General features: G+C 36.5%; 2 protein-coding genes across 4 annotated transcripts; one reads left to right on the forward strand and one right to left on the reverse strand.

Annotated features, from left to right (window-relative positions):
* Nucleotides 1-11,905: 11,905 nt before the first annotated feature.
* Nucleotides 11,906-15,946, reverse strand: LOC148879427 (putative LRR receptor-like serine/threonine-protein kinase At1g05700). Its single transcript, XM_088974358.1, has 7 exons — nucleotides 15,865-15,946; nucleotides 15,224-15,758; nucleotides 14,537-15,003; nucleotides 12,990-13,122; nucleotides 12,580-12,648; nucleotides 12,397-12,468; nucleotides 11,906-12,059 (listed from the first exon to the last, which is right to left on the reverse strand). The coding sequence occupies exons 1-7, from the start codon at nucleotides 15,944-15,946 to the stop codon at nucleotides 11,906-11,908; spliced, it is 1,512 nt and encodes a 503-aa protein (XP_088830484.1).
* An 8,034-nt stretch (nucleotides 15,947-23,980) lies between these two features.
* Nucleotides 23,981-25,870, forward strand: LOC148879428 (transcription factor MYB4-like). Of its 3 annotated transcripts, none has more exons than XM_088966254.1 (3): nucleotides 23,981-24,225; nucleotides 24,355-24,700; nucleotides 25,095-25,870. In XM_088966254.1, exons 2-3 carry the CDS (start codon nucleotides 24,474-24,476, stop codon nucleotides 25,426-25,428), a joined length of 561 nt encoding a protein of 186 aa, XP_088822380.1. In that variant the 5' UTR covers nucleotides 23,981-24,225; nucleotides 24,355-24,473; the 3' UTR covers nucleotides 25,429-25,870. The 3 variants fall into 3 exon arrangements, with proteins under 3 accessions (XP_088822380.1, XP_088822382.1, XP_088822381.1); XM_088966256.1 differs by having other exon boundaries at nucleotides 24,085-24,225; nucleotides 24,398-24,700; XM_088966255.1 differs by having other exon boundaries at nucleotides 24,121-24,225; nucleotides 24,323-24,700.
* The last annotated feature ends 1,558 nt before the right edge of the window (nucleotides 25,871-27,428 follow it).

Consider the following 27,428-nt stretch of genomic DNA (forward strand, 5'->3'; position numbering starts at 1 on the left):
TGTCAGATTCATTCTTGACTCATTAGAACACTTGGACCAATGAAGCAGAGCCTAATAGGCTTAAAAAGCTCATAATAACAAACAGACTCCACTTGAAACCAAGAAAAGATAAAATAACATTAAAAAGTTCATCAAATTTACATTTTCTACCATTAACGCCCCAAATATGAGACTTCCATGACAGGCACGCCCCAACCTCCCATTGGATGCACAAAACCCATTAAAACCACCCCCAAATATACCCTAATTCAGATTTGTATCAATATTTATGAGATCCGATCAGATCTTTGGATCAAATCGAATTCAAATATACCTTGATTCAAATTCGACTTGATTTACTTGCATCCTTACCAAACCGCCTACAATGACCTAGCTAGTTAAATCATTGAACCATTTGACATGGTTAGTGGGGTCATGTGTTAGACATTAATGCTCTTTCTTTTTTATCCTAAATTTTATCCCATTTCTATCATTAATGAAAATAATTCTCGTTAATCACACTTTTTTATATGATGAATATATAATATTATAGAATGTACCCAAATTTATCTACAAATTTCTATATTTTTTTAAAACTATATATATTTTATTATTTAATAATAACATCATGTGTTGATCCATTTGACAAAGATAGTTAAACCATTAACCCACCACTTAGATGGAAAAATCATTTTTCTTTTTTGGTTGATTTTAAATCATGTATTACATTTTCATCATCAATAAAAGTAATTCTTATTTCCACATTTATTTTTGCACATGACAATACCAAATGATGATGATTGTAATAATCAATAGCCAAAGGACCTTACTGATTGAACCATTAAACTATTTAATCAGGAAAATGGACTATGATTAAGACATTAATTCATTTTTTCTTTGTATTTTAACCATTTCTATCTTTACTAATAATAATTCTCTTTTTTTCAAGCATATTTTTGTTTAATATGAAGAATATATAATATTAATGTGTTAAATTTTTTTTATAAAATTTATAAAAGAAATCTATATTTTTATTTTTTATTATTTAATTTATGAGATAATAAAAATTACTTATTTACCAAGAGGAAATGCAATTCCAGTATATTGTTTGAACATTTATTTTTAATATTGTGGTCAAATCAATTATTTATATATATAGCATATATATTATTTATATATGATATATATGTTATTTATTACTTATTTATAAATATGTTATTTATATTGCATTTTGTAAACTTTTTATATGATAGTTGAAAAATAGTTATATTTTTTGTTTTTTATTTCAACTGTTATATTTTTTCTTTTTTGTTAATAATTTATTATTTTTAAAAAAAATAAATTGGATTGTATCATATTCGAATATATGACATCTTGATTAGATTTGGATTCGAATAAACATTTATGAGATCTGGTCGAATCTTTGGATCATATTAGATTTGAATATACCCTAATTCAAATATGATATGATCTATTTGCATTCCTTCCAAACCACTTGCCTACAATGACCTAGCTAATTAAATTATTGAATCACTTGACATATTTAGTTAGACATTAATGTTCTTTAATTTTTATCCTAATTTTTAGGGAAAATTCCTGATAGGTACCCTGTACTTTAGGCCGAGAGCCAATTTAGTACTCGGACTTTAAAACGCGACAATCTAGTATCCAAACTTTCATTTTGCGACGATTTAGTACCTGGCGTTAAGTCACTATTAAGAGTCATGGGAAAAGACATAAATGCCCTTTAAGTTTCATCTAATTTTCTTTATCAAATGAATCCCAAATGGAAAAGATAACCTTTCCAAACTCCAACGTTCCATCACTACAACTATAGAAGTTGCCCCGACGACTGTAGTTCCAACTACAGTCCACCCATCACCGTGTTGATGTCTGCCCCTTCAACTCAACCTCCAATCGTTCCTGAAAGCAGAAGGGCACACATCCATCCAGACCTCATCAACTTAGCACCTTCACAAGTTCTATTCTCTCCATCTCGCTCATCTTCCTTGTCACCACCTATTTACAGTCCTTTTACATTACCAGTAATGGTGCTTGGTGTACCCAGGCTGCCCTGTAGTTTCCTATCCTCCTCTTTTTCTAGTGTCAAACACCTAGTTTCCTCTGGCCATAACCCAAAACTCTACTTCGCATCCATCGTTGGCATAAACTCTAGCCCTATGTCCCATTCCTTCTTCCTCTTTCCACTAGGAACCAACATCGATCCTGGACCCAACTCAAACCGTTGACTCTTTGTCCCACTCTTTGACAATTCGTGTAGAATGAAAGATATTATTCTTTTGTTCCCGTCACTTTTTCCTTTACAGGGAATGAATATATATAGATACAGGCCTTCTTCCATCTTTCCTTGTCCAATACAAACTACTCCTATGATAAGGATTAGTGATCACTGACTCTGGATAGGAGTTGTCCCTTGAATTAAGGAATATCCTCCTACTTTGACAGCTGACGCTAATACTCCCCCTCATGTTGGTGCGTACAAATCTTGGATGCCCAACTTGCTAAGTGAGTTGTGGAAGTTTTTATTGGATACAACTTTTGTAAGTATATCCGCCAGCTGGTCTTCAGACTTGACAAAAGGAAATCAGATGATTTTGTCTTTGATATTTTGTTTGATGAAATGTCGGTCCACCTCCACGTGCTTTGTTCGATCATATTGAACGGGATTCTGAGAGATATCTATGGCAGCCTTGTTATAACAGAATAGGTCCATCTCAGAGGTTGGGGAGAAACCGATTCCAGTCATTAATCTTCTAAGCCAGAGAAGCTCGCAAAGCCCTTTAGCCATTCCCCGAAACTCAGCTTCAACACTTGATAAGGCCACCACCTTCTATTTTTTACTCTTCCATGTGACAAGATTTCCACCGACAAATGTAAAATACCCCGAGGTGGATCTTTTGTCTGAGATATTTCCAGCCCAATCTGCACCTGTATAGCCTTCAATCTTTAGATGATTATTCTTTGAGAACACAAGTCCTCTTCCGGGTGAGGACTTCAAGTATCGAAGAATTCGCATTACAGCATTCATGTGATCTTCGCTTGGACAATGCATGAATTGACTTACCACGCTGACTGCGTAAGTGATGTCTGGACGAGTATGTGAGAGGTAAATAAGTTAACCAACCAGCCTTTGATATCTCTTCTTACTGGTAGGTACTTGGTCTGGGTATTCTCCAAGTTTATGGTTTTGTATAATTGGTGTGTCTGCCGATTTGCATTCCAACTGTCCTACTTCAGATAGTTAATCTAAAGTGTAGTTTCATTGAGACAGAAATATACCTCTCTTCGATCTAGCAACTTCAATTCCTAGAAAATATTTGAGCCCTCCCAAGTTCTTCATTTCGAACTCAGTCGCCAATTGCTTTTGAAGAGTTGCTATTTCTCCTGAATCATTTCCGGTGATAATCATGTCATCTACATATATTATTAAGGCCGTTACCTTCCCTCGTTGGTGCTTTAGAAATAGTGTATGGTCCGAATTGCTTTGTTGAAAGCCATATTTCTTCATCACAAGACTAAACTGCCCAAACCATGCCCACGGTGATTGTTTCAGTCCATATAGTGCTCGTTGCAGTTTACACACAACTTTGGTCTTGGAATTTGTTGTATAACCAGGTGGGATGTCCATGTACACCTCTTCTTCAAGGTCACCATGGAGGAAAGCATTCTTTACGTCGAACTAGTGTAGCGGCCAATGAAGGTTTGCTGCAAGAGATAATAAAACTCTAACCGTATTCAATTTTGCCACTGGTGAGAAGGTCTCTTGATAATCTACGCCATGTATCTGAGTATAACCTTTTGTGGCTAGCCTCGCTTTGTATCTCTCGATCGACCCATTTGCTTTGTATTTAATGAAAAATACCCACTTACACCCTACAGGTTTCTTCCCTTCGGGCAAGGTAACAAGAGTCCACGTTTTGTTCTTCAATAGTGCCTCCATTTCTTCCTGTATGGCATGTGTCCATTTCGAGTTTGTTAGAGCTTCTTGAACACTGGTGGGAATATGATGTGAGGACAATTCTTGCACAAATGTTTTGAGAGGTTTGGAGAGTCTCTTTGTTGATACATAATTGGCAATTAGATACTTTGACATCCGGTCCTCAATATCTGGAGAATATCTATTTGGCAGTTTGCCACGATTATACCTGAAAGGTAAAGTGTAACCAGTAGAAGTATTCATATCATTAGAGCTTGAAGGCATAGTAGGAAAGTTTACCTCAGGGTCATTCGCTTCAGGAATATTCTCAGGAGATGAGTCGTTGGGTACTGTGGAGGTTGGGGTCTCTATTTCTTCTACTAGAAGTAGCAATGGCGATGTAGACGTTTCCGGTGTTGTAGATGTCTCTCTTGAAACTACACCAGTTGTAGAAGGTTCTTCATTGACCATCTTTTCTGTTGAATCACTATTATTCAGCCAATCGGGTAGAAATCAGTTCTATTTTGCACTCTGACTCTCCCCCTGAAGAGAAGAATTGGTTTTGGAAAGAGAGTAGAATGTTTCAGATTCCAAAAAAGTAACATCCATGGTAATATAGGTCCGTTGGGTGGCTGGATCATAACATCGGTATCCTTTCTGATGTAACGCCTACCCCAAAAATACGCACCGAGTTGCTCGTGGATCAAGTTTTGTGCGTTGATTTTTATGCAGATGTACGAATGCCACACAGCCAAAAATTCGAGGTGGAATCATCAACATGGATGGCAGAGGGATATGTGATGAAAGAGCTTGTAATAGTGTCTTAAAATGTAAGACACGTGATGGCATTCGATTAAGGAGGTGTACAACAATAGCAACAAAATCAACCCAATGTCGGTTAGGTACATGTGCTCCAAGTAGCAAAGCATGAGCAGTTTCGAGTATGTGACGATTCTTTCTCTCAGCAATGCCATTTTGCTGCGGAGTCTATGGACATGAAGTTTCATGAAGTAGTCCATGAATCCGGAAATAATATTGGAACCGTTGATTTATGTATTCCCCGCCATTATCAGACCTGAGAACCTGAATTTTAACTGAGAACTGAGTCTTCACCATCATATGGAAGGATTGAAATACAGTCAACACTTCATCTTTATGTTTCATCAAATATAACCATGTCATGCGAGTGCAATCATCAACAAATATTACAAACCAGCGAAACCCAGACACCGTAGTTACCGGGGATGGCCCCCACACATCAGAGTGAATTAAAGCAAATGGAACTTTACTTTTATTCATACTTAAAGGATAGATAGTTCTATGACTCTTAGCTAAGATGCAAGTTTCACATTGAAAATCACAAGGCTACATATCTGTAAATAAATCCAAAAATAAATGTTTCATGTAACCAAATGATGGATGCCCCAACCGGCGATGCCAGATCCAAATCTGTTGTTCTTTGGTATTACTCTAATGGTGTGCATGATGTGCTCGACCCATAGTAAGATCATCCATGTAGTAGAGCCCCCCCCCCTCCTAGTACCACGCCCAATTATCTCCTTGGTGAGAGTATCCTGAAGAAGACAAAAAGTAGGATAGATGAGTACAACCCAATTTAGATTAGTGGAAATTTGGCTAACAGATAGTAATTTATGGGAGAGAGAGGGAACAAGCAAAGTGTTCTTTAAGGATATTGTAGGTGACAAGGTCAAAGTACCTGTTCCTGTGATTGGAGATATAGCCCAATTGGCATTAGCAATTGTAGTCCATCTTGGTGGTGAAGTTTTTGAAAAATCAGTGGCATCATAGGTCATGTAGTCGGTAGCCCCCGAGTCAAGTATCCATGCATTGCTATCAGTAGTGTTGTGGGGAAGATTGTTACCTGAATCTAAGAGGTGTAAGTCTCCTTGTGGTAGTTTAATAGGCAGTGTGAATGACAGTTGGGGTTCTACTGTAACCATTGCAGCCTTACCACTAGTTTCAGCCGTGACTTGACGTTTCCGGGCTTGGAGTTCATGCCACCAGTCGGGGTAGCCATGTAGTTTGAAGCAATTCTCCCGGGTATGCTTTGAGTTACCACAATGAGTACACTTAGTTTTATCAGAAGATATTCGAGATTTAGAGGACATACCAGCTTTTCCGTTGCTCAAAGAAAGAGAGCCTGTTGAGGATGAAGTAGGTTGTCCTGTTTTACCACTTTTGGAGGCCAAAACAGCTCTTGGAGTTTCAATATTGTTACCGGTGATCATGACCTTTTGCCGGATAACTTCCCTACGAACATGTGTGTATGCCTGCTCAATAGTGGGAAACGGGTGCATTTGGAGTACATTTGCTCGAATCTTGTCAAGTTTGTCATCAAGGCCATCTAAGAAAATATACACTCTCTCTTCTTGAAGAAGATTATTATATCGTTAAATATCTGCAGTACACCCCATTGGATTTGGACGGCGAAAATCAATTTCATGCCACAAACCTTGGAGATCTTTATAATATTTTTCAAGAGATCCTCTAGACTGGCACAAGCGGGTCACACAGTGTCGGAGATCATATACTTGTGAGGTGTCACTGCCATCAAAGTAGGTAGTAGCAATAGAATCCCACACCATCTTTGCCGTAGGAAATCGAATAAAGTTACCGATCAAGGATACATCCATGGAGTTAATTAACCAGCCCTTGACAATAAAGTTGTTCATGCGCCACGTCGAAAGGTTGGGTCAGTCTAAGGAGGCTGGGGAAGCTCACCATTAATATATCCCAATTTGTCTTTGCCAGAGATATACATCTCAACAACTTGGGACCAAAGAGCATAGTTGGTGCAGTCCAACTTGATGCCAATCTGTGCGACAGGAGTCTCTGTAGTCGAGGTTGGTCTGTGCAGGATTTCAGCCATTCTGGTGGTCAATTCGGTGAGGGTAGGGTCAGATCATTGTTCCCCAACTGGATCTGAGGTTTCTGAATCGGACATGGTTGTATCTCCCGAAGGGTGTCCCTGCTAATGGCGTCTCGGAGCAGAAGCGCTTAGTGCCACAGGGCGGAGGAAGAGGTGAGAAATCTAGGAAATCAAACACCGAGTTTGCAATCTCGACGAAGGAATCCGAGTTCCTCTTGTTGGTCGAAAAAACCGTTTGCACTTCTCCGATCTCCGAGATAAAAAAACCAAAGCTCTAAAAAATAGTAATATTCTAGTACGGTGATGAATTACCTCAAGAACGCGATCTTGATGTTGATCTCTATAGATGCTCCACAGAACCGATAAATTTTCCCAGCAGATTGAACGTGTAGAGGTCCTTTGGAGATTGCCTATCCGGTTGCGTCCGCAGGGCGGAGGAAGATGTGATCGCCTAACTGGCTGCGTCCGACTTCTGACGTCGGAGATAGACGACACGATCCGGCTGCATCCACAGGGCTGAGGAAGAGGTGATCGCCTATCCGGCTGTGTTCGACTTCCGATGACTTTATCGCTGCTCCGAACTTCTATTTATCTCTCCTGGTTTTCGGGTGACTTGTCGTTGATCATTAGGCGGAGAGAGAACCAACCATGGCTGGAAGGACGAAGCCTAAGAAGCACGCGGCCAAGGAGATTGCCGCCAAGATCGATGCTGCTACCACTAACAGAGGAGGAGGTAAGGTTGGGCTCGCCGACCGTTCTGGGCTCGGCACGGGTGGCCAATCACTGTAAGATCACCGCTCGAATGCCCTCCCTGTAGGATCGATGCTCTGATACCATGACACTTTGTGTAGAACGTATTTGTATAGAACGAAAGATATTATTCTTTTGTTCCCGTCACTTTCCTTTACAGGGAATGAATATATATAGATACAGGCCTTGTTCCATCTCTCCTTGTAAAATACAAACTGCTCACGCTAATACTCTTGTCTTGCTTTCTCTGGGGAAGACATCCTCGAAACTCACTCTGTCACTCAGTCCGAGTTATTGCTTTCAACAAGGTTCAGTTTAATCCAATTAAATAAAGAGTGAAGCGTAATGACAAGCCGCCAATGGAGATGGTGCCACTATTTCCCTATTGAAACTATGAGCACAAGCTCATTGTTATGGGTAAGTTCAATGATCTAGGTGCCCTCGTCAAGCTATTCTGGTGTGGGTGTATGTTAGCTCTCAAGATTTGGTGTCGGAAACACAAGGGAATTGATATGAAGGGCATGAGAGACATTGTCATCTCTTCTATGGCAGCATCAACCATGCCCTCAGGTGACCTTGGTCATGATCATTGACTGAGAAGGCTGCCAAGATTTCCAACGTTCACTATAACACTAGATGGGGTGTTATTGGTTACACAGATCCAAACCACGCCAACAGAGCAAGCCCAGTTTCTTCCTTCATCTTTTTGGAGTTAGATGGAAATAATCACACAAGTGTGGTTTTCTGCAACTTGAACGGAGAAGGCCATGCAAGTTCAACTGCTGAAACAATTGAAGAAATGAAAATCAGTGACATTGTCTTGCAGAACTTGGTACTGGCTGATTACGTTTGTTGTGGGTTTCCAGAGCGGTGCAAACTTGTTCCGGCAACGGGAAGGGTTCGTATCAAATGAACTGGCGAGCAAATGAGAGATGGTAGAAATTAAGAACGAAGTGAAGTGATGACTGATGAAGGTTAAGGAGGGATGGGTGGTGTTTCTATAGCGGTTTTGCGACCACCATGGTCCATGGTGTGGAGTGGTCGGTGGATGATTTTTTATGGGTTCCAACTTCCAAGTGGAAGGGGTTTTGCCTACGGTGAAAGATTTGAGGAAGCTGGTTTTGTTTCAGAAGAATAATGAAGCGGTTTTGGATTTATTTTGCAAAGGAAAGACTTGAAAATGATGAAATGTAGTCACCAATCCACCATTAAAACGACAAGAAACTAGGCTGTTTGCTTCTTGTGAATGGACGTGGGGTACCTCTTAATAATCCTGAGGCCTAAGCTAACTCCTGAGAATAACAGATAAGAATAGGATTGAACTGAAGTTGCCTTAAAATGGCAAGTAACAGAGATAAGAGACCCATATGACCCTAACCCTGCTGAAAATGGTGCACCAAAGACCAACCCAGACCGAGCTGATGAAGCAAGCAACCATCGGAAGGGCTTAAATGCAGTCAGTGTCCCTATTTGCCATGGATGCTTTGCTCCATTTGACAGACGGTCTTAAACTCTTTATCCTCCCGCTGGCCATGGTGGTGGCCAACAGCGAGCCCTTTGGACTCTATTTCCTTTTCTTGAGAAAGAAGATGATGAACAATATATTTTCAATGGTAATTTTAACATTTTCAAAAGTCTTAAATCGCACATGAGGTCACATGATATGCATAACTGATGGTCCATTAACGGTAGATACTAGATTGTCATAAAATGAAAGTCCTGGTACTAGATTGTCGCATCTTAATGTTCGGGTACTAAATTGACACTTGGCCTAAAGTACAGGGTACCTATCGTGAATTTTCCATAAATTTTATCCCATTTCTATCATTAATGAAAATAATTCTCATTAATCACACTTTTTTATATGATGAATATATAATATTATAGAATGTATGCAAATTTTTTGACAAATTTTTACATTTTTAAGAATTTTATGTATTTTATTATTTAATAATAACATCCACTTGACATGGATAGTTTAACCACTAACCCATCACTTGGATGGAAAAACCATTTGACATGATATTTTAAATGTGTATTCCATTTTCATCATCGATAAAAGTAATTATTATTTTCACTTTTATTTTTGTTTAATATGGTGAATATATAATAATGGAATTGTATCAAAATGCTTTATACAAAGCTTATATTTTTCTGAGTTTATGTATGTATGTATGTATGTATTTAATGTTTGTTACTTAGTTATGACATCATAGATTGACCCATTTGACATGGAATGTTAGATCATTTTCCTACCCATCATCTAGATATGGAAATGGTTTCATTTTCAAACTGGTTTTAAATTTTGCATTTCATTTATATCATTGATAAAATAATTATTATTTTTCACACTTATTTTTGTTTATATTATTATTATATAATATTATAGATGTGCCCAAAATTATTTCATATTTTTTGTATTATTCCATTTAAAAAAAATTATTTTTAATTATACATCATGGGTTAATCTATTTGACCTGAAAGGTTGAACCACAAACCCACCTCCTAGATAGGAAGATGGTTTAATTTTCCATCGGTTTTAAGTTGTATATTTGATGTCCATCATTAATAAAAGTGTGTCTATTTTATAATATTTATTTTTTAATATGATAAATATATAATAATAGAAATGTGTCCAATTTTTTTCAAATTTTTTTCTATATTTTTTTTGTATTTCTTATATTCTAAATTCGTATTATTTATTTATGACATCATGAAATTATCCATTTGACGCAAGTGGTTAAAGCACTTGCATACGACCTAGATGGAAAATATGATATCATTTTTAGGTTTATTTTAAAAATATAAAATTTCATTCTATTAATAATTATTGTGTATAAATTTATTAGTGGAACTTAATGATGGTAAACAAAAGTATGTTTTATATTTCTAAATTTTTATTATTTATTTATGACATCATGAAATTATCCATTTGACCCAAATGGTTGAACTACTTACCCACCAACTAGATGAAAAAAATGATTTCGTTTCAATGTTTATTTTAAAAACATAAAATTTTATTCTATTAATAATTATTGTGTATGGATTTATTAGTGGAATTTAATGATGATAAAAAAGTATAAATGTTGGATTCAATGAGAGGTAATTGAATGTACTTAATGGTATTCTTTTTATAGATAAGTCATTTTATTTATGATATATAAGTAAAATCAAAGTCAATTCTATTTCATCATCAATTTATTAATATATATATATATATATATAGGGATACTGGTTATAGCGGAATGTGAATGAAATAATTAATCAACCAATTACAAACATATATAGGCATTTACCAATTAACCTTAAACTGTATGTGCATTTGCTTACAGTCAAAAGCCTTTTAAAGTAGGGGTGTCAATTGAACTGGATTTGGTCCAATCCGATCCAGTCCAATGTGAGTCCATTATAAATGGACTAGGTCCAATCCAGTTTAATGAAATACTTGGACCATTGTGGATCAGTTCAATTCAATGTCTTGACCATCCAATCTGTTTAAATTCGTTTTGATTTGGATTGTTTTCAATGCAAATTTGGTCCATTGACACCTATATTCTTATCTTATATCAATGGATCAGATATTGCATTAGTCCAACCCAATCCAATATAAATTTAATATGGACGGAGCAGGTCCAATCCAATTTAATAAATATTTTGGACCGAATTATTGGTCCATCCAATCTGTCCAAATTGATTTTAAACTAGACGATGTCCAATCCAAAACCGGTCCATTGACAATAAGTAGAGAACATACTTCATTCATTTTGTTGAAACTAGAGTTGGTCTACAATGAGACCAAAAAATTTGTATGTGAAAATGCAAAGAAGACTACAGGAAGAAAGCTAGGCAACAAGTATGCGTAAAGAAGTCGAACGCCAATGTATATAATATGACCACCTGAACTAACTAGTAGAATGTATACAATTCCAAATTCCAAAATTGGGTCAACACCTAACCCAGCTAGGCAATTGAACTTGTTTTGTAATTGTTAACACATCCCATTTACTCGGTCATGAGGGGTTTTGTATATATATATATATATATATATATTTTTTTTTTTTTCCGAAATATAAAATATTGAGCATGACATGTCACGGTTATACCTATTCATCCAGATCCAGATGATTGAACCAACAGTGGCCCCATGATAAAAATGATTCAGCCTCTTGGCCAGGTTATAAAACATTGTATATGAATGGTGAAATCTTTAATTTTACTTTCTACGAAATAAATCAAATAACATTAATTATTATTATTACTGTAATCACTACTATTCTTATTCAGATGGAATAAAAGATATATAATTAAGCAATATAACATTATATATGAATATAAATAAATAATCAATGTCAAGAATACTGAGTAAGGACGAAAACTGGAATCATCCCAAGTAGTATTAGCAAACTTTCGCTCTTCTTACTCGATGGTGGTGAATTTGAAGTCGTATTATTGGAAGGCTTACATGGCTGAGAAGCACAGGTACCTGATGAATAATCAGAAACTCTGCAACATTAAAGAAATAAGTGAAAGTTATGTCACAAGTAAATTAGTACGTAATTAACAAAATAATATACTGATAACGTACGATGAGAAAATAATAATCAGAGTCTGAATCGATCCACTTACTTCAACTTTAAGTTGTTATTGTTGGTGAGTGAAGCTGGTATTGATCCACTAAATGTGTTATTTTCTAGGTTTCTTTGACAAAGAAGAGAGAATAAAGGGGTAAGAGAAAAAACAATAAGAATATATACGTTTCTGCCTATTGTATGTTTTTTGAAAATATGAGTTAACGCATGGAATATGCAGAAGAAATTAATGTTTCCCAAAAACGACTTACAGGGAGTTGAGGTTGGGAAAATCTCCCAAGAAATCAGGGATTTTTCCAGTTAGAAGGTTGTTATGCAAGTCTCTGGAAGCCATTAACAAATAAACAGAGAAAATACAAGATCAATAGAAATTTACACTTTAATTCTATTCATCTATGTAACCAGTACTTCTCTCAGTTGCAATTTTCACTTACATCTGCTGAAGAGCATCCAAGGCACTAAAATCTGGTAGGGATCCCTTCAGTCCAAGGTCATTGAGTTTCCTAAATAAAAAAGAAAAGAAAAGGAAAGATAATTTACTTCTCATCACAAACATCCTACAAATCCTGATAAAGAAAAACAATTGATAAAAGTCATTTTTAATTAAAAATTATTCTTGCATATTTTGATAATTTTCTTAATATGAAATTAAATTGAATATAGGTAGAGGTGTGCAATAATATATATATATATATAAGCAGAAACCGTTTTGAACTAAGCCTTGTTTTATGAACAGAATGTGAAACTCTGAGCCTATTATAGGAGTACTCAAATTAAATAACAAAAGTATTAGAAGATAGTAAGACATGAATTTCAAGAATGATTTGAAGGAAAGCAGATTTACAGTCTTGTTATTCGGGGTGTATTCTGATAACTACATTCAACCCAATCCCACGTAAATTTCTCTGGAAGACAAGGGTCGCCACTCCATTCTTGAAGTTGAGTAAAGGTCTTCTGTAACAACGCTAATGCTCTTACTGTCATAACAAAAGCAAAATGCACCCAAAGTATAAGTTTCAATTTCTACCTGTCTCAAGACATTATAATATTTATATGATCATCAATTAATTCAAAGACTCCTACGGGCATTCAGAGAGTCTAATAATCGAAAGGTAAAAGGAAAATTAAGTAGAGGTTGGGGATAACAAATCCTAAGTCTACAAATTGATTCAGGCCACTTGGAATAGTGCACACATTGAATCCTTTGTAATGGGGTTGCAAATGGAATTAATGGAATATTGGTATACCCAGGTCCTATATATCACAGGCGTGACCTGGCGACCTGGCCCAAGCATGACTTAGTGGCCTGGCCCAGGCGCGACCTGGCGGCCTGACCCAGGCGCGACCTGGCGGCCTAGCCCAGGCACGACTTGGTGGCCTGGCCTAGGCGCGACCTAGCGACCTGACCTAGGCACGACCTGGCGGCCTGGACCACACACCAACCTAACAACCCCGAGGAGCTCACCACCGTACCCCGCATTTTACAAGATTGTGACTTGTAACAGCTATATTAACTCACCCACTCCCCGATTTAGACAGAAATGGGCAACATTACCGGTTGGTGGCTTTATCACCACCTAACACGAAAATGGGTCCCATCATAGCAGGAATCTAGGAACTGCTCCACCAAACCCGTGAGGGCTCCAGTATATAAAAGTCTCACCCCCCAGAGGCGAGAAGGGATGGTAACCCTTGCTCTCTAGCTCTCTCATTCTCTTATATCATTTTCAGCTTGCTACTAAGTATTGACTTAGCCATCGGAGTGACCTCGCCGGGTAAACACCTCCGTGTTCTCTGATTTGGTTCTCGCAGGTCCCTCAACTCTCGTCGTCTATAAAGATGAACAGATCATCACCAGCAGGGAATAACCAGTTCAGTTACCATCACTGCTGGTAGCCAGATCATCTCCAACAGGGAGCAACAGGGTTACGCTATGCTAGGGAGCTCCACTTCGGCCCCTGAGTCATAGGCCACTTGGGAGCAGACTAGCTGACGAGGTACTTAATCAAAAAATTGAGTTTGGATATTGGTTCAATACAAGTAATCTAATACAAATCGGCTACATATGGGCTAGGTCTAATTCAATCCAATAAATAGTTTGGATCATTAATTCTAGATTTGTCAAACTCAATGTCTTGTTGAACTGTCCAACCTGTTCAGAGTCAACCCAAACCCGGTCCATTAACAGCCTAGCCATGATCAGCTTGTATCTATACCCTCTGTTTTTTATTTGAATTAGCTGAACAGCCATAGGATGTGGAAATCGACCTGCTTACACTAATTAACAAAGAGCAAAAATTGTGAAAGGAAAAAATAACGGATGACATCAATGAAAACATTGTAAATAAAACTTCATAACTAGGGAATAGGGAATAGGGATTGAAGACCAACCGTCCTTATTGAGGGTTCCATTAGTGAGCGAAGGACCGACACTAAAAAGCTCCAATGCGTTGATTAATGGCGGAAGAGCAGAATCTGATGAGGATCTTAAAGAGAAGACTGTTCCAGAAGATGCTTTCGCCACAACGTACTTGTACGCGGCACCACCATATTGTAGGGTTATGGGATCAAAACTTGCCTCCTCGTTGATGTAAAGGAAGAAAGTTCGGTCAGAATTGGACTGATCAAGCAATTCGACGAAGTAGAGAATAATGTAGATGGTGATCTCGGTATTTGGAAAATAAAGATTGAGGTCAAGGGTGGCTGAGTTATCGGTGGTCACTGCTGTTAGTAATGCGGATCTCGGAGGTTTGTTTGAGAATTCCACAACCGTGTTCAGCGAATCCCTCTTAACAGTGCTCAGTCTATTCCCTCCTTTGTCCGGAAACCAAAAACGATCATATGGGTCATCAGGGTACCTATATGATCAGAACCACAATAGAAAAGCATCGATCGGATTGGATTCAAATGTCAAATAATTCTTCAGATATAATCAACTGGAGATGTGTATGATTACAGTTGATATCAGGCTTTTCTTGGGCAAAAATCCGGCCGGCCGGCGTAAATCAACCACTAGAAACTTTGAAGCTTTTGAAAATTAAAAATCAGAAGAGATAAAAAAAGTTGTGGATCATATACCGCAGAATTTTGTCTCCACCATAGTTTATGCGGTCTCTTGTGAATAATGGACGACCCGAATCAATGTCACTGTAAAGGCCTAAATCTAAGCTTCTCACATTTATACCATTAATGAAGGGATACTGGTTGTCTTCTATCTGAGCAAGACATACGCTTAAAGAATCAAACTTGGTGACGTAGATGACTTCGTAGTAAGATGGGCCTCCACTGGCATTTACACCCTTAACCCAATCGTTGCCGTCGAACTGAAGATCAAACGTCGGTGGAGACATTTTGCCGTCGTAATTTCCATAGTAGAAGTATGCACGGAGAAGGACACGCTGTCCCTTGCCTCCGGCGTTTATGGAGTAGCAGTTCTTATTTCTGGTGGGAAATACTCTGAGGGTAGAGTAGATGGGAGAAATTGATGAATCAGGAGCTGCTTGCACAGCTCGGCTTTCACCGCTTTTAATGTATTGATCATCTCCGACCCATGTTATATTATGCTTATCATCGACGAAAGATTTGGATGAGCCACAGTCTATGCTCACGAACACTGCAAAATGGGATTTCACATCAAGTAAATAAAAGGGTTTGATCGTTACAGACTCTTCACATAAACATAAACACAAACACAATTAGAGAGAGAGAGAGGAACTCACCTACAGCCACCGTTGACGTGGTGGGTAAGGCCAGAAGACCTAGAAGTATTTGCAGGAGAATTAGAACAAAGTTACTGATCATTGTGGCCGGTGATCTGTGAGAGAGAGAAGACAGATCGATGCTCGCTCTGCTCAGATATATGAAAGTTTTGTATACATTTGTTCTAGCTATATGCGATACATCACCCACTTTGACAAATGGTAGTAAATAACATACAGTAGAGTCTAAGAATTATTTGCAGACGCATGTGGAGATGCATGGATCTTCTCTTTGACAAATTAAATAGCCCGCAGTCAAGCTAGCATCCAAGTAGCAAGTTGAGAGGGGTTGCCTCAAAAAAACTCTTTGTAGGATTAATGATGTATTTATATACAAGCAACTATATATTTCTCAAATTTTAATTAATTTGTAAATTAAAAAATGTTGACTAAAGGGATTGGTTAGGAATTATCTTATAAGTTGTAGCACAAACTTCGATTCAAGTGGAGGACTGTAGATGATTTTATCTAATTGAGGTCAATCTGTATCTTGTTCATAAAACAATGTTGGGTCATAGGCGCCCTTCAATATATTAGGTTGAATGGATCCCAATGACAAGATTGAGATTAATCTCTTTGTTAATTAATCAACTGCACATGGCTTACCTGCAAACAAGGGTAGTAGAATAAATTGAGAGGAGAGTGGAATAAAACTTCACTTGATAAAAGACAAGTTATCTAAGCAGTGTAATGGTAAATTTGTTGCCTTTTGACCCAAGGAAAGGATCCGGCTTCAATATTTTCCCCTCAACCCATGGTTGATCTGAATGGTCAAACTAATTAAGTGACCTATTACTCAACCAAGTGTTATCGGTTTGTTTCACCCCAAACCACTTGCAAAAGATTGTTGACTTGGTCATCAACTTAATCACTAGATTGATTGAACTATTGATCCATTTAATTCAATAAATGTCCACAGGTTAGACATTAATTTTCTTTTTATGCTGCTTTATTTTTTATTTTTTTTGCACTTTTATCTATTTTCGTCATTAGTAACAATAATTCTCATTTATCACATATTTTTATATAATATTAAAAATGTGTCCAAACTTTCAAAAAATATATATGATGAAATTTTCCATAATGTATTTTTTTTTCTACTTATATCATTTAATTTTTGACATCATAGGTTTAACCTGGACATTTGAACTACTAACCTGGAGAAAAATGCGGTTGCAATTGGATTTTGAAAAAATCTATTTTTTATTAGTGGTTTTAAATTTTTCTAATTTTTTCTGTTACATTTTTATCATTACTAAAAGCAATTTTTTGACATGTTTGTTTTTGTTTGATATCATGAATATATAATATTAAATATATGCTCAATTTTTTTACAAAATTTATATATATTTTTGTTGTATTTTATCTATTTTAGATTATTGCTATTTAACTATGACATTATGGATTGGACACTTAGATGGTTACATTGCTGATCTGCCACCAAGTCCTAAAAGATTAAGAGTAATTTAGTGATCATAAATTCCAGAGACATTCAAGGTCCATTATTGTTGTTGGTGTTGTTGTTGCTACTAAATACATTCATTTTCTTTCATTAAGGAAGAAGAAAAAGATAAAAGAGGGAGATAGTTTACACATTAATTTTAGTTGTTAGAAGGGGATTTCAATGGGTTATGTTTCGCTATGGGTTTGCCTCAACCTGAACCCAATCGTAAGCAGCAATGCAGCATCAAGTAGATATGACCAGTACTGTTTGGGTAAGATCTCAGACCAAACCGCTAAAATATGGTTTGAAAATTTTTCAAACTAAACTTTAACCAAATCAAACCGTTTTATTATAGCTTTGTGCAATTTCTAATACAGTTTGAGTCATTTTACTGGGTTTTACCCAATTAAAAAGATACGTGTTAACATGCTATACTTTACAATTTACGTTTTCCTTTGGTTTGCAAAATGCAAGAAACTGAACTGAAATCATAAACCATATTTTAAAGCAATCCTAAACCAAATCAAACCTTCTACATCCAAACTATCCAAACTGCAAAATTTCAGTTTGGGTCAGTTCCATTTGGCGTGCCGGAACTTATAATTAAACACCCTTACACTTAGATTGGTATTTATAAGAAAGGTTTTAAATGGCTAAAGGCAGAGGGTGAGGCAGTTGGGTCTCATAGGGGTGAGGCATAATCCTTAGAAACAGGGAAAACAAAAAATTAAGAGCCTATATGGCTTGTTTGATATATTAGACATTGATTCATGGTTCAAATTATAGACACATCCCAACATGCTGAAAGGAGTGTATCGAATATCAACACTTTGAACCATGCACATTTTTTTTTCTTTAGTTTTTATTTTTTCAGAATTTCAGAACAATGTTAATTTTATGTTATTTAATTATTAAAAAATGAGCTTTTTAAAACAACATGAAAAGGGGTATTAGTACTCCAAAGGTGCAATAGGATATGCCAAATTTGGGGCATATCTTTTAGATACTTTGAACCTTACATGGGATAGACTCATACGTAAGTAGTTTTTTTCCCAAAAATCTCTTTAGGGATATGAACCAACATGTTTTAAGAGCAAGACCTTTTGTTTTGTTTGTTTCACTTGTTGTAAGCATCAAAACGAAATGCAACCCGCCTCTAATATGAAGAAGAGTTGATAAAATTTTAAAATGGGAAGGAAACAAGTCTTCCGTTGCCGAAAACCACAATCTATCTTTAACGTCAAACTGGGAGGACTCAGAATCGTTCCATAATCAATTCTACCACTATAAAGCTTGAACATGTAATGCCTCTCATGTTATAAGTGATATTAATCCAGTTTTTGAAACTGTTAAAACGTGAAATTTAATTATTTTAAAGATCACTATCTAACACCTTTATGCATTAGTGAAGAGTGTGACCAACTAACCATATGTGTGATGCATATGCTTTGGAAGAAATAGATTGTCAGAGCATGGGGTAAATGGGCAAGTGGATAAGAATAAATCATGAAAAATAAAACAAGTTATTTTTTACACATTTATATATACTCGAAATTAACCACGTGCATTGCACGTGAGAATTATTTATTCATCGTTAAGCTAGAAATTAAAAATTAATAAAAGTAATATTATAATTAAAACTAAACGTAAATGCTTGTTGTAAATGTCCAAATGCACGTGAAAATTTTAAATTATAATAACACTTATTATTATTATTATTAGTAGTAGTAGTAGTGGTAGTAGTAACTTTTTTGTATTCCATTTATATCACAATGAAAATAATTTTTATTTTAACAATTATGTTTATTTAATATGATGAATATAGAACATTAGAAATGTTTCCAAATGTTTTCAACAAAATTCTACACTTTTTCATTTTTTGTGTTCTATGTTTTTTTTTCTTTAAATATTTATTATTCAATTATGACATCGTGAGTTTCTTTGAAAAGTTGGACCATTGATCCACCATCTAAATATAAAAATAGCTTTGCTTTTGGATTAGTTTTAAGTTATAATATATAAATAATTTCTACTTATCATACTTAATTTTTGTTTGACATAATTAATATATAATTTTTTATATATTCTTTTGATTACTTGTACTTTTTAATTTTTTAAAAATTTCTATTTAGCTATCATATTATCAATTAATCCATTTGACCCAAACCACTAACCCACCACCCAAAAAGAAAATTACTTTGATTTCTATGTTGACATTAAATTTGGTATTACATTTCCATCATTGATAAAATTATTTCTTATGTATAATACTTATTTTTGTTAAATATAATGAATGTATAATATTAGATACATACCCAATAATTTATTTTTATAAATATATAACATTAGATATGTGCCTAAATGTTTCTCTATTTTTTTTATTTTTGTGATTCTTTGTATTTTTATTTTTAAAATTTTTATTATTTGACTATGACATTGTTTCATTTCTAGGTTGATTTTAAATTTGGCATTCCATTTTCAACATTAATAAGAATACTTCTTACGTTTCATAATTTTTTTCTTAGTATAATGAATATACAATATTAAAGATATGCCCAATTCTTTTTATTTTTATTTTTATTTGTATTATATATTTAATTTATTTTATTATTTAATTATTACATTATTTATTAACCCATTTGTTCACATATGGTAGAATTTCTTACCCACCACCGGGAGGGAAGAAAATGGTTTTGTTTTAAATTTATTTTTTAAAATATTTATTTTTATACTATTAAAATTAATGTCATGAATTTAATTAGTAGAATTTAATGATGAGAAAAATATCTCTTAAACATAGGATTTAATGAGAGAATATACCTTAGATATGACATTTAATGAGTGAAAATAGTAAAATAGTTTTATTTTCAATTAGTTTTAAATTTTACATTCCATTTCCATCATTAATAAAATCATTTCTTATTTATCATACTTATTCTTGTTTAATATGCAAAATATATGATGTTAAAAATGTTCTCATTTTTTTAATTACTGTATTTTTGCATTTTATCTATTTTTGAATTTTATTATTTAATTGTGACAACATGGATTGTCCCATTTGACAAAAAAATAATTTAATTTCTTATAACCACCTAGACAAAAACACTGTTTTTAAGGTATACTTTAAAAGTATAAGTTTTTGTGTTATTGAAATTATCAATTTATTATATATGGATTTAATTAATAGAATTAATGATGAGAAGAAACAAAAATGCCCTAATTATAGGATTCAATGAAGGTGAATGCAAGTTAATACCTTAAATTTTGGGTTTAACGAGAGGGAATTGAATGCATTGAATATCTTAAAATTACCTCTTTATATCAATAGCCAATTACCCTATTTGCCATCTTTTTGATGAATAAATTTAAATATGGAGGGATAAATTTTATCGTCAAAATATTCCAGAAAAATTATTGAGGCTATTTGTACTTTTTAAAGTAGTATAGATTATGTATGGATTTAATTAGTGGAATTTAGTGACGAGAATAAATAAAATGTTTTAAGTATATGATTTAATGAGGGTGAATAAGAGTTAATACCTTAAATGAGAAGGAATTGAATGCATTGAATAATAGCATTCAAATTACATTTTCTACCCTCACAAATAGTGGTATCATATTTTAGAAAAAGAGAGTATTTCAGTAAAAAAAAATCCAAAAATTTTAGAGGCTTATTCGTACTTTTTATAGTAGTATAGATATAGATATAGATTTATTTATTATTTGTTTATTTATTTATTTGTTTAATACACTAATATATGCAAAACAAATCATTCTTTCTTTTAATTACATTTCTATTTTATCCCTAGACTTCATATTCAAGTCCAAAGCTTTAGACATTTTGGGGCCAAAGGCCCAAAGACATAAGCCTCAAACAAGCCTAAGCCTTAATGGTGAGGTCTGAGGCTATTGAAGCCAGGCCCCTTTTTTTGCCCTCACTTCTAGGTTTACTCCTTTGACCTCGCCTCAAGTTAGTTTTAAAACAATGTTTTTACGTATATATCAATAGATTGGATTCAGCACCGATATACCTCAATCTGAACCTGTAATCCGATCTTACACTGACCTGGCGCTAACCTCTGAAGTGAATTTTTATCACTTAATCGGATCCATTACATCCCTAAAACCAGACAGGAGTTGAGTTCATGTTCTTTGCATTCACCATAGAGATTATTTTGGCTTGGTTTAGTCGTTTAGGGTAGTAGACTCGTATAGCATGTTTGCATGAGGTGGTAACAACGAAAAACTATAGACATGATATCTCTCAGCTTCATGTGCCTTTGGGACCTTACGGCTACAAATGAAAATTTACTTGGATTAAAGTTTGGGATTTGTTTTTTTTTTTTTTTAAATAAATTACTGAAGCTTCCCCTGAAGTTTTGTAATTACGTTCACCTTCCCTAGGTTCAGTTTGGAAGGAGTACAAATGCAAAACTATGTATTTTATATATATTTGTACTGTACATATTTGTATTTGTATACTCCTTCCAAACTGAGCCTAAAATTTTTAATATGGTTGCAAGTATACTCCTTTTGTTACAATCACTAATAAGAGACTCGAAGTGTTCAAAATACCCATGAAATTATCATTGAATAGACTTGTTCATGGGTCGGGTAGCTCAATGGCCCGGCCCAGCCTGGCCTGCACCCCGGTCGGGCTTGGTCATGTAATTAGGCCCGCGGGTTTGACCTTGGGCCTAACACAGTAAGCCCGATTGTGTTTCGGGCTGGGCTCGGGATTTGTCAAAAAAGCCTAGTCCGAGCCTAGCCGGCCCGACTCAGCATTATATATTTTATATAATATATAATATATAAAATATATAAATAATATAATATTTATTAAAATATATATTTATAATGTAATATATACATTTTTTATTCTTTTCTTTATAATCTCTCTCTCTCTCTCTCCTCTTCAGCCGCTAACAGTATGGGCTAAATTTCGGGCTCGGGCCTTAGAAAATTATGTTAATACATAGTGCCTAGGGTGATATCCCGAGCTTGTAACTCCGACGGTCAAATTGGTTATGATGAGTTAGCCAGAGGGTGGTTGGATATTCGATGAGTCATAAAGTATGAATTTAATGCTAATCTGTCTCTTATATAAGATTCAGGATTCCTGTCAAAGTATATACATGTCGGACAGGTATAGGACATTTGTCATAGCTTAAGACACCTGGAGCTTGCTTTGCCTTGGTGGAGTTCGGGTAGGACACCTAGGGCTTTGTTAAGACACCTGTTACCTGAGCTTGACCACATGGTGCTCGGCTCAGACATTTGTGGTGTGATTTAGGCCATCTGGTATTTGGTCAAAACACTTGAAACCCGACACTAGCACCTGGAGCCTAATCAGGGCCACCTGTTGCATGCATCAACCCCCTGGTGCTTAGCTGTGACATGTTGTGGCGATTTGTCCTCCATGTTTCTAATGTACGAAGTGGGCTCAAGACCGGTTAGCTGGCAAGCTACCTTATGTGTCGACAGTCCTGTGACATGTATTGCCAGGTAGTCGCTTGATGGACAAGTGTTGGAATGTGGGGAGATCTCTTGGAAGAGAGCTCGTCTCGACAAGAAAGCCTCCTTGCAAAGGTCAGAATTGCTTGTTGTACATACGAATTGAGTTAAGAAGCTCAAGGTGGTTTTACAGGTCATCGAGGTGACTCTTATCCTCTGAGATGATGGTATGAAGGCGAGTTCCGAGTTGAAGACGATGTTGTAAATCCACCTAAACATGCCACGTGTCCAATTATTCAGAGGTCGGATTTACTCTTATCAAATAACAACAAAAAAAAGAATTTAAAGTTACACTTATCTCTCACTGAGTGATTGATATAAAATACAAATTTGAAAAATAAATCAATTTAAAAATAAAAGATTTGAACAAAAAGAAAATTTGAAAAATAAATATTTTGATGAAAAATAACCACATTTTTCTGACATTTTGACGTCTCTTCTTAGAGGAATTTTAACAAAAGAGATTTAAATGCAAACTTCAAGAAAACTGATTGCAATTATCAAAAAAAAAAAGAGAACTGATTGCAATTTTCAAATTAACTGCGCAACAACCAGAAACGAGGTTTCACACCTGGCGCACCGGTCCCGGAGCAGCGCCGAAGGTGTACAAGAGAAAGGAAACAAAAATTTCCCGACTTTATGAAAGGATGTTACTATGGAGATCGGATCTGTTCCTCACACCTAGCGCCTCACAGGCGTTATACACGCATATCCTACCCTCCATTGAAACATCTTCCGCACTTATTAATTATTATTCACTAGAGATGCTCCCGATGCACGATGGATGTGTAAGGCGCCCAGTTGTGAGGAACAGATCCCGTCTCGTTACCGTGTTAAGAGTCTTAGGACCTGGGGAGCGGAACTGCCGAGGAAGAAATCGTCACGAGTCACTATGCCTTAATGAATCGGGATCCTCTTTCCTCCGCTCCATGCATGAATCGAGATCATCGGACTCCGACTCAGCGCAATCCGCTTTTTCGGCTTAATCCCGCAGAATCTTCTAAATTATTTAATGGGAAGATGTTCATTAGATTCTCGATTCTGTGCAATCTGCCAGACATCGTACATCTCTTTCTTTGAGAGCATTTATTTGCTTGGTTGACGTGTCACAACTTTCTCAGTTTCTTGGACACTTGTACAGTTGCACTTGCACCCAAGAAGACCTCAAGTTTTGTGCAGTAAACCAGGTATAACTACTGGTTTTTGGTAATCCAGCCATCAATGCCATTCTTAAGCAAACCCTATCTCCCAACGGTTCCCTTATAAGAGTTTGATTAGAGGTTTTGAGTTCTCTGACAAAGAAGGCGCGTGATGGATGCTCAGGGATGGTCCGTTAATGGCGTTTTCCAGACATCACTTCACCGGTAAAAGTGGAGTTTTTCTCTCAGCTTTTATACTGTTTTTCCCTTTCTATTTGAAAAACTTTGGCTAAAGTTTAGTGTGGCTTTCGCCCATCGACAGATTAAAATCAATATCAAACATGTTATTTGCAGTAATGCTTGTAATCTTTAGACGGGTTTTGATGTGTTACATGAGCATTTGATCGTTTCTGGGTGGGCGGGTTGCGGAGGAGAGAGACGACGACGCAGATAGGAAAAGCAGCGTCGCAGAGATGGTGAAGAAGAACAAGGAACCCAGGAACAAAAGTGCGTTTGGATCATCATCATCAAAGAAGAACGTCAAGAGAGGAGATTGGACTGCTGAAGAGGAGCAGAAGCTCGTAGACCACGTCAGCGTTCACGGCGAAGCCAAATGGGGGTCCCTACCTGCCAAGGTAGGGAATTTCTCCGAGGATGAGGAAGATTTGATTATTAGACTCCACAATTTGCTCGGTAGCAGGTAATTACTATCAGACTACATGTTGCCATTATCTGGTTGTGCAGCAGCAACGAGCTAAGTAAAGCAGGAAAAAGAAAAAGAGGGTAAAACAGATTGGGCTTTGGGCTGAAAACTTGGGCTTCACTTTAAATCCATCTGCTTGATTTATTTGAGGTCTTGGGTAGTCCAGGCCTAGATGATTTTTTGCTCTTCCATGATATATTTATCAATTATGCAATCTATATAAGTAATTATCTTTTTATGGGATCTATATGATAAGGATCCAAAAGGATCCACATGGGCCTGGTTGGCTTCCAGTTTGATCTAGCCTACTCCTGGAGGACCAATCTGGTTTATAACCCTGGTGGACAATGCAAATTTCTGAATGTGTTTATTCATTTACTTTTGCTGTCAGATGGTCTCTAATAGCAGGGAGATTGCCGGCTCGAACAGAGAACGAAGTGAAGAATCACTGGATTCACCATTTGAATAAGAGGGTTTTGACAATTGCAGAGCTAAATCAAAGGGCTGGTGGGGGTAACAGCAATTCTCAGGCTTCTAATGTTCCCACAAGTGTTGCAGAGGCGTCCAACCTGAGTCCAGTAGTAGATGTTTGTTGCCCATTTGATACTATTATCAGAAGCTCTGAAGGGTCGACGCAGATGAATCCGCCCTCCGAGACTGAGAGTGAGTTGTACTTGGACATGGACGAATTCCTGGACTTCTCTGCATTGTCTGATTTACCCTGATCTGGCGCACCTGGACGACAGAGAGTTGATTGGGAGTTGATGAAAGATCACTACAGTTAATTCAAGTACAGAACTCAAGATTGTTGAATGAAGAAAACACCTTTTATATGTACTGCAGTTATAATTACTACTTCATTTTAAACCTCTTAAGGATTCATAAGTTCAGTTAAGGGATGGATTTTCTACCATCAAGCAAGCATAGAGACCAAAAGAGCTTAGGACTCTTCCACCTTGCAGACTTGCAGTTCAAGCCACGGATTAGGATTTATCACCTGACCTTTAAGCTGTCTTTGGTTTGAAGGAAAAAGTAGGGAAAGGTAGGTTACTTTCCTTTTCCTTGGGGATATGATCAATCAGTTCTAGTCTTGTAGAGCAAAAACTCATTACAAAATTCCAAGATATAATGAGATTCCACACTGGAATCGCCATTGCAGAAACAGAATTTCAAGCTCTTTGTTTACATGCTTCATTGCTAGCTAGAATCTGCTTGGTTTTATTTTTCAATACTTGGTTCGGAGTATCACTTTTTCAACATATGATGGTGGTGGTTTACAAAAGAATTCCCCAAATCCATGATTTTGAGGATAACGTAACCCAAGATTTGAGAAATTCAATCCTCAACATCTTCCTTGGTTAAACGTCCTACTTCACAAGTTTTGGACAAGTTAACATTACAAGACCCTTAGGGCTGTCAATGGGTTGGGATGTAATTGGGCCAGTATCAGTTTTGGTGGTTCTGAACTGATTTAGTGTAGGAGAAATATAGACATTGAGATGGGTGGAAAAAAAAAAAAAAAAAGATAGGGTTAGAAATGAAGTCATTCTTAGGGGGAAAATCTATGATAAAGGAATATCGGAAGAGAGTTTTGACCAATCAAAATCCACCTACGTTTATAATTCCAGTTGGTCAGAAGTTTTTCGATGTCATATCTCGGGGTGTCAATGGACCGGTTTTAGGTTGGATTCTGCCCAAATCAAAATCTATTTGGACGGACTAGACGGATCAATAAGACATTGAATTTGGATGGACTAAATGGACCAATATGACATATGATAGAAGATAAGAACGTAGGTGTCAACAGACCAGGTTTGAGTTGAAACCAATCTAAATTAATAGGAATTTGAACAGATTAGACAGTCTCTGGACCAATCCAAAATATTCATTGGACTGGATTGAATATAATGGACTCACATTGGACTGGATGGGATTAGACCAAATTTAGTCCAATTGGCACCCCTAGCCATATCTTTTGATATCATAGTCGAAAAATGATTTGGTCAAAGACCCACAACGATGCTAAAATAATAGTGATCAATTGCAAGTAATGGGTTAGAGGGCCAGGGATAGATCAAAAGGAATATACGTTTTATAAAGTATAAAAGATTTAAATGTTAGAACAAAATGGCAAGGATTCATAGAAACCATCCTAAATAGTTGTGATAAAGGTTCAAATGATGAATTATAAGATGATATGTGATGCTGCACGATTTGGGCACTACTAGCTTCCGGCTAGAATGAGCAGCAGTTGAGAGGAAGGAGGAAGTGAAGGGTTCTCGGGGAGATATCCTGGTGGGAACACTCCGATGGCTAAGTTAGAACTTGGAGAAGAATCTCAAAGAGAGAGTAGAGAGTAAGAGTGTTGAAAGTGCTTAAGCTTCAATACCTTTGCTTCGCAAGGATGGTGGTCCTTTTATACCGGAGGTTGGTCACATCAGGTGTAACCGTCACTGCCCTAGCCGTTACTGCCAGGACCGAGGTGGTAGGTGCAGGCTGCCACTATGGGCTACTGCTGCAGGGTACGGACTCGTCAGGCGTGCTATACTTTTCAGGTATAGCAGGCACGGTGCCGCCTGGCAAGAGATGTGAGCATTGCCACCAGATCTGGCAGGTACGGATGTCAGGTGGATCTTCCCTACAGGCTGCCGAACCACTTTGATCTGATAGGTACAGACTCTGTAGATGTAGTCCCGAGGTACTTCTCCCTCGGGACACTTAGCCA

Source organism: Nelumbo lutea, chromosome 1 (assembly GCF_056320005.1).
Source record: "Nelumbo lutea isolate HS-2025 chromosome 1, American lotus-T2T, whole genome shotgun sequence".
NCBI classification, from domain to species: domain Eukaryota; kingdom Viridiplantae; phylum Streptophyta; class Magnoliopsida; order Proteales; family Nelumbonaceae; genus Nelumbo; species Nelumbo lutea.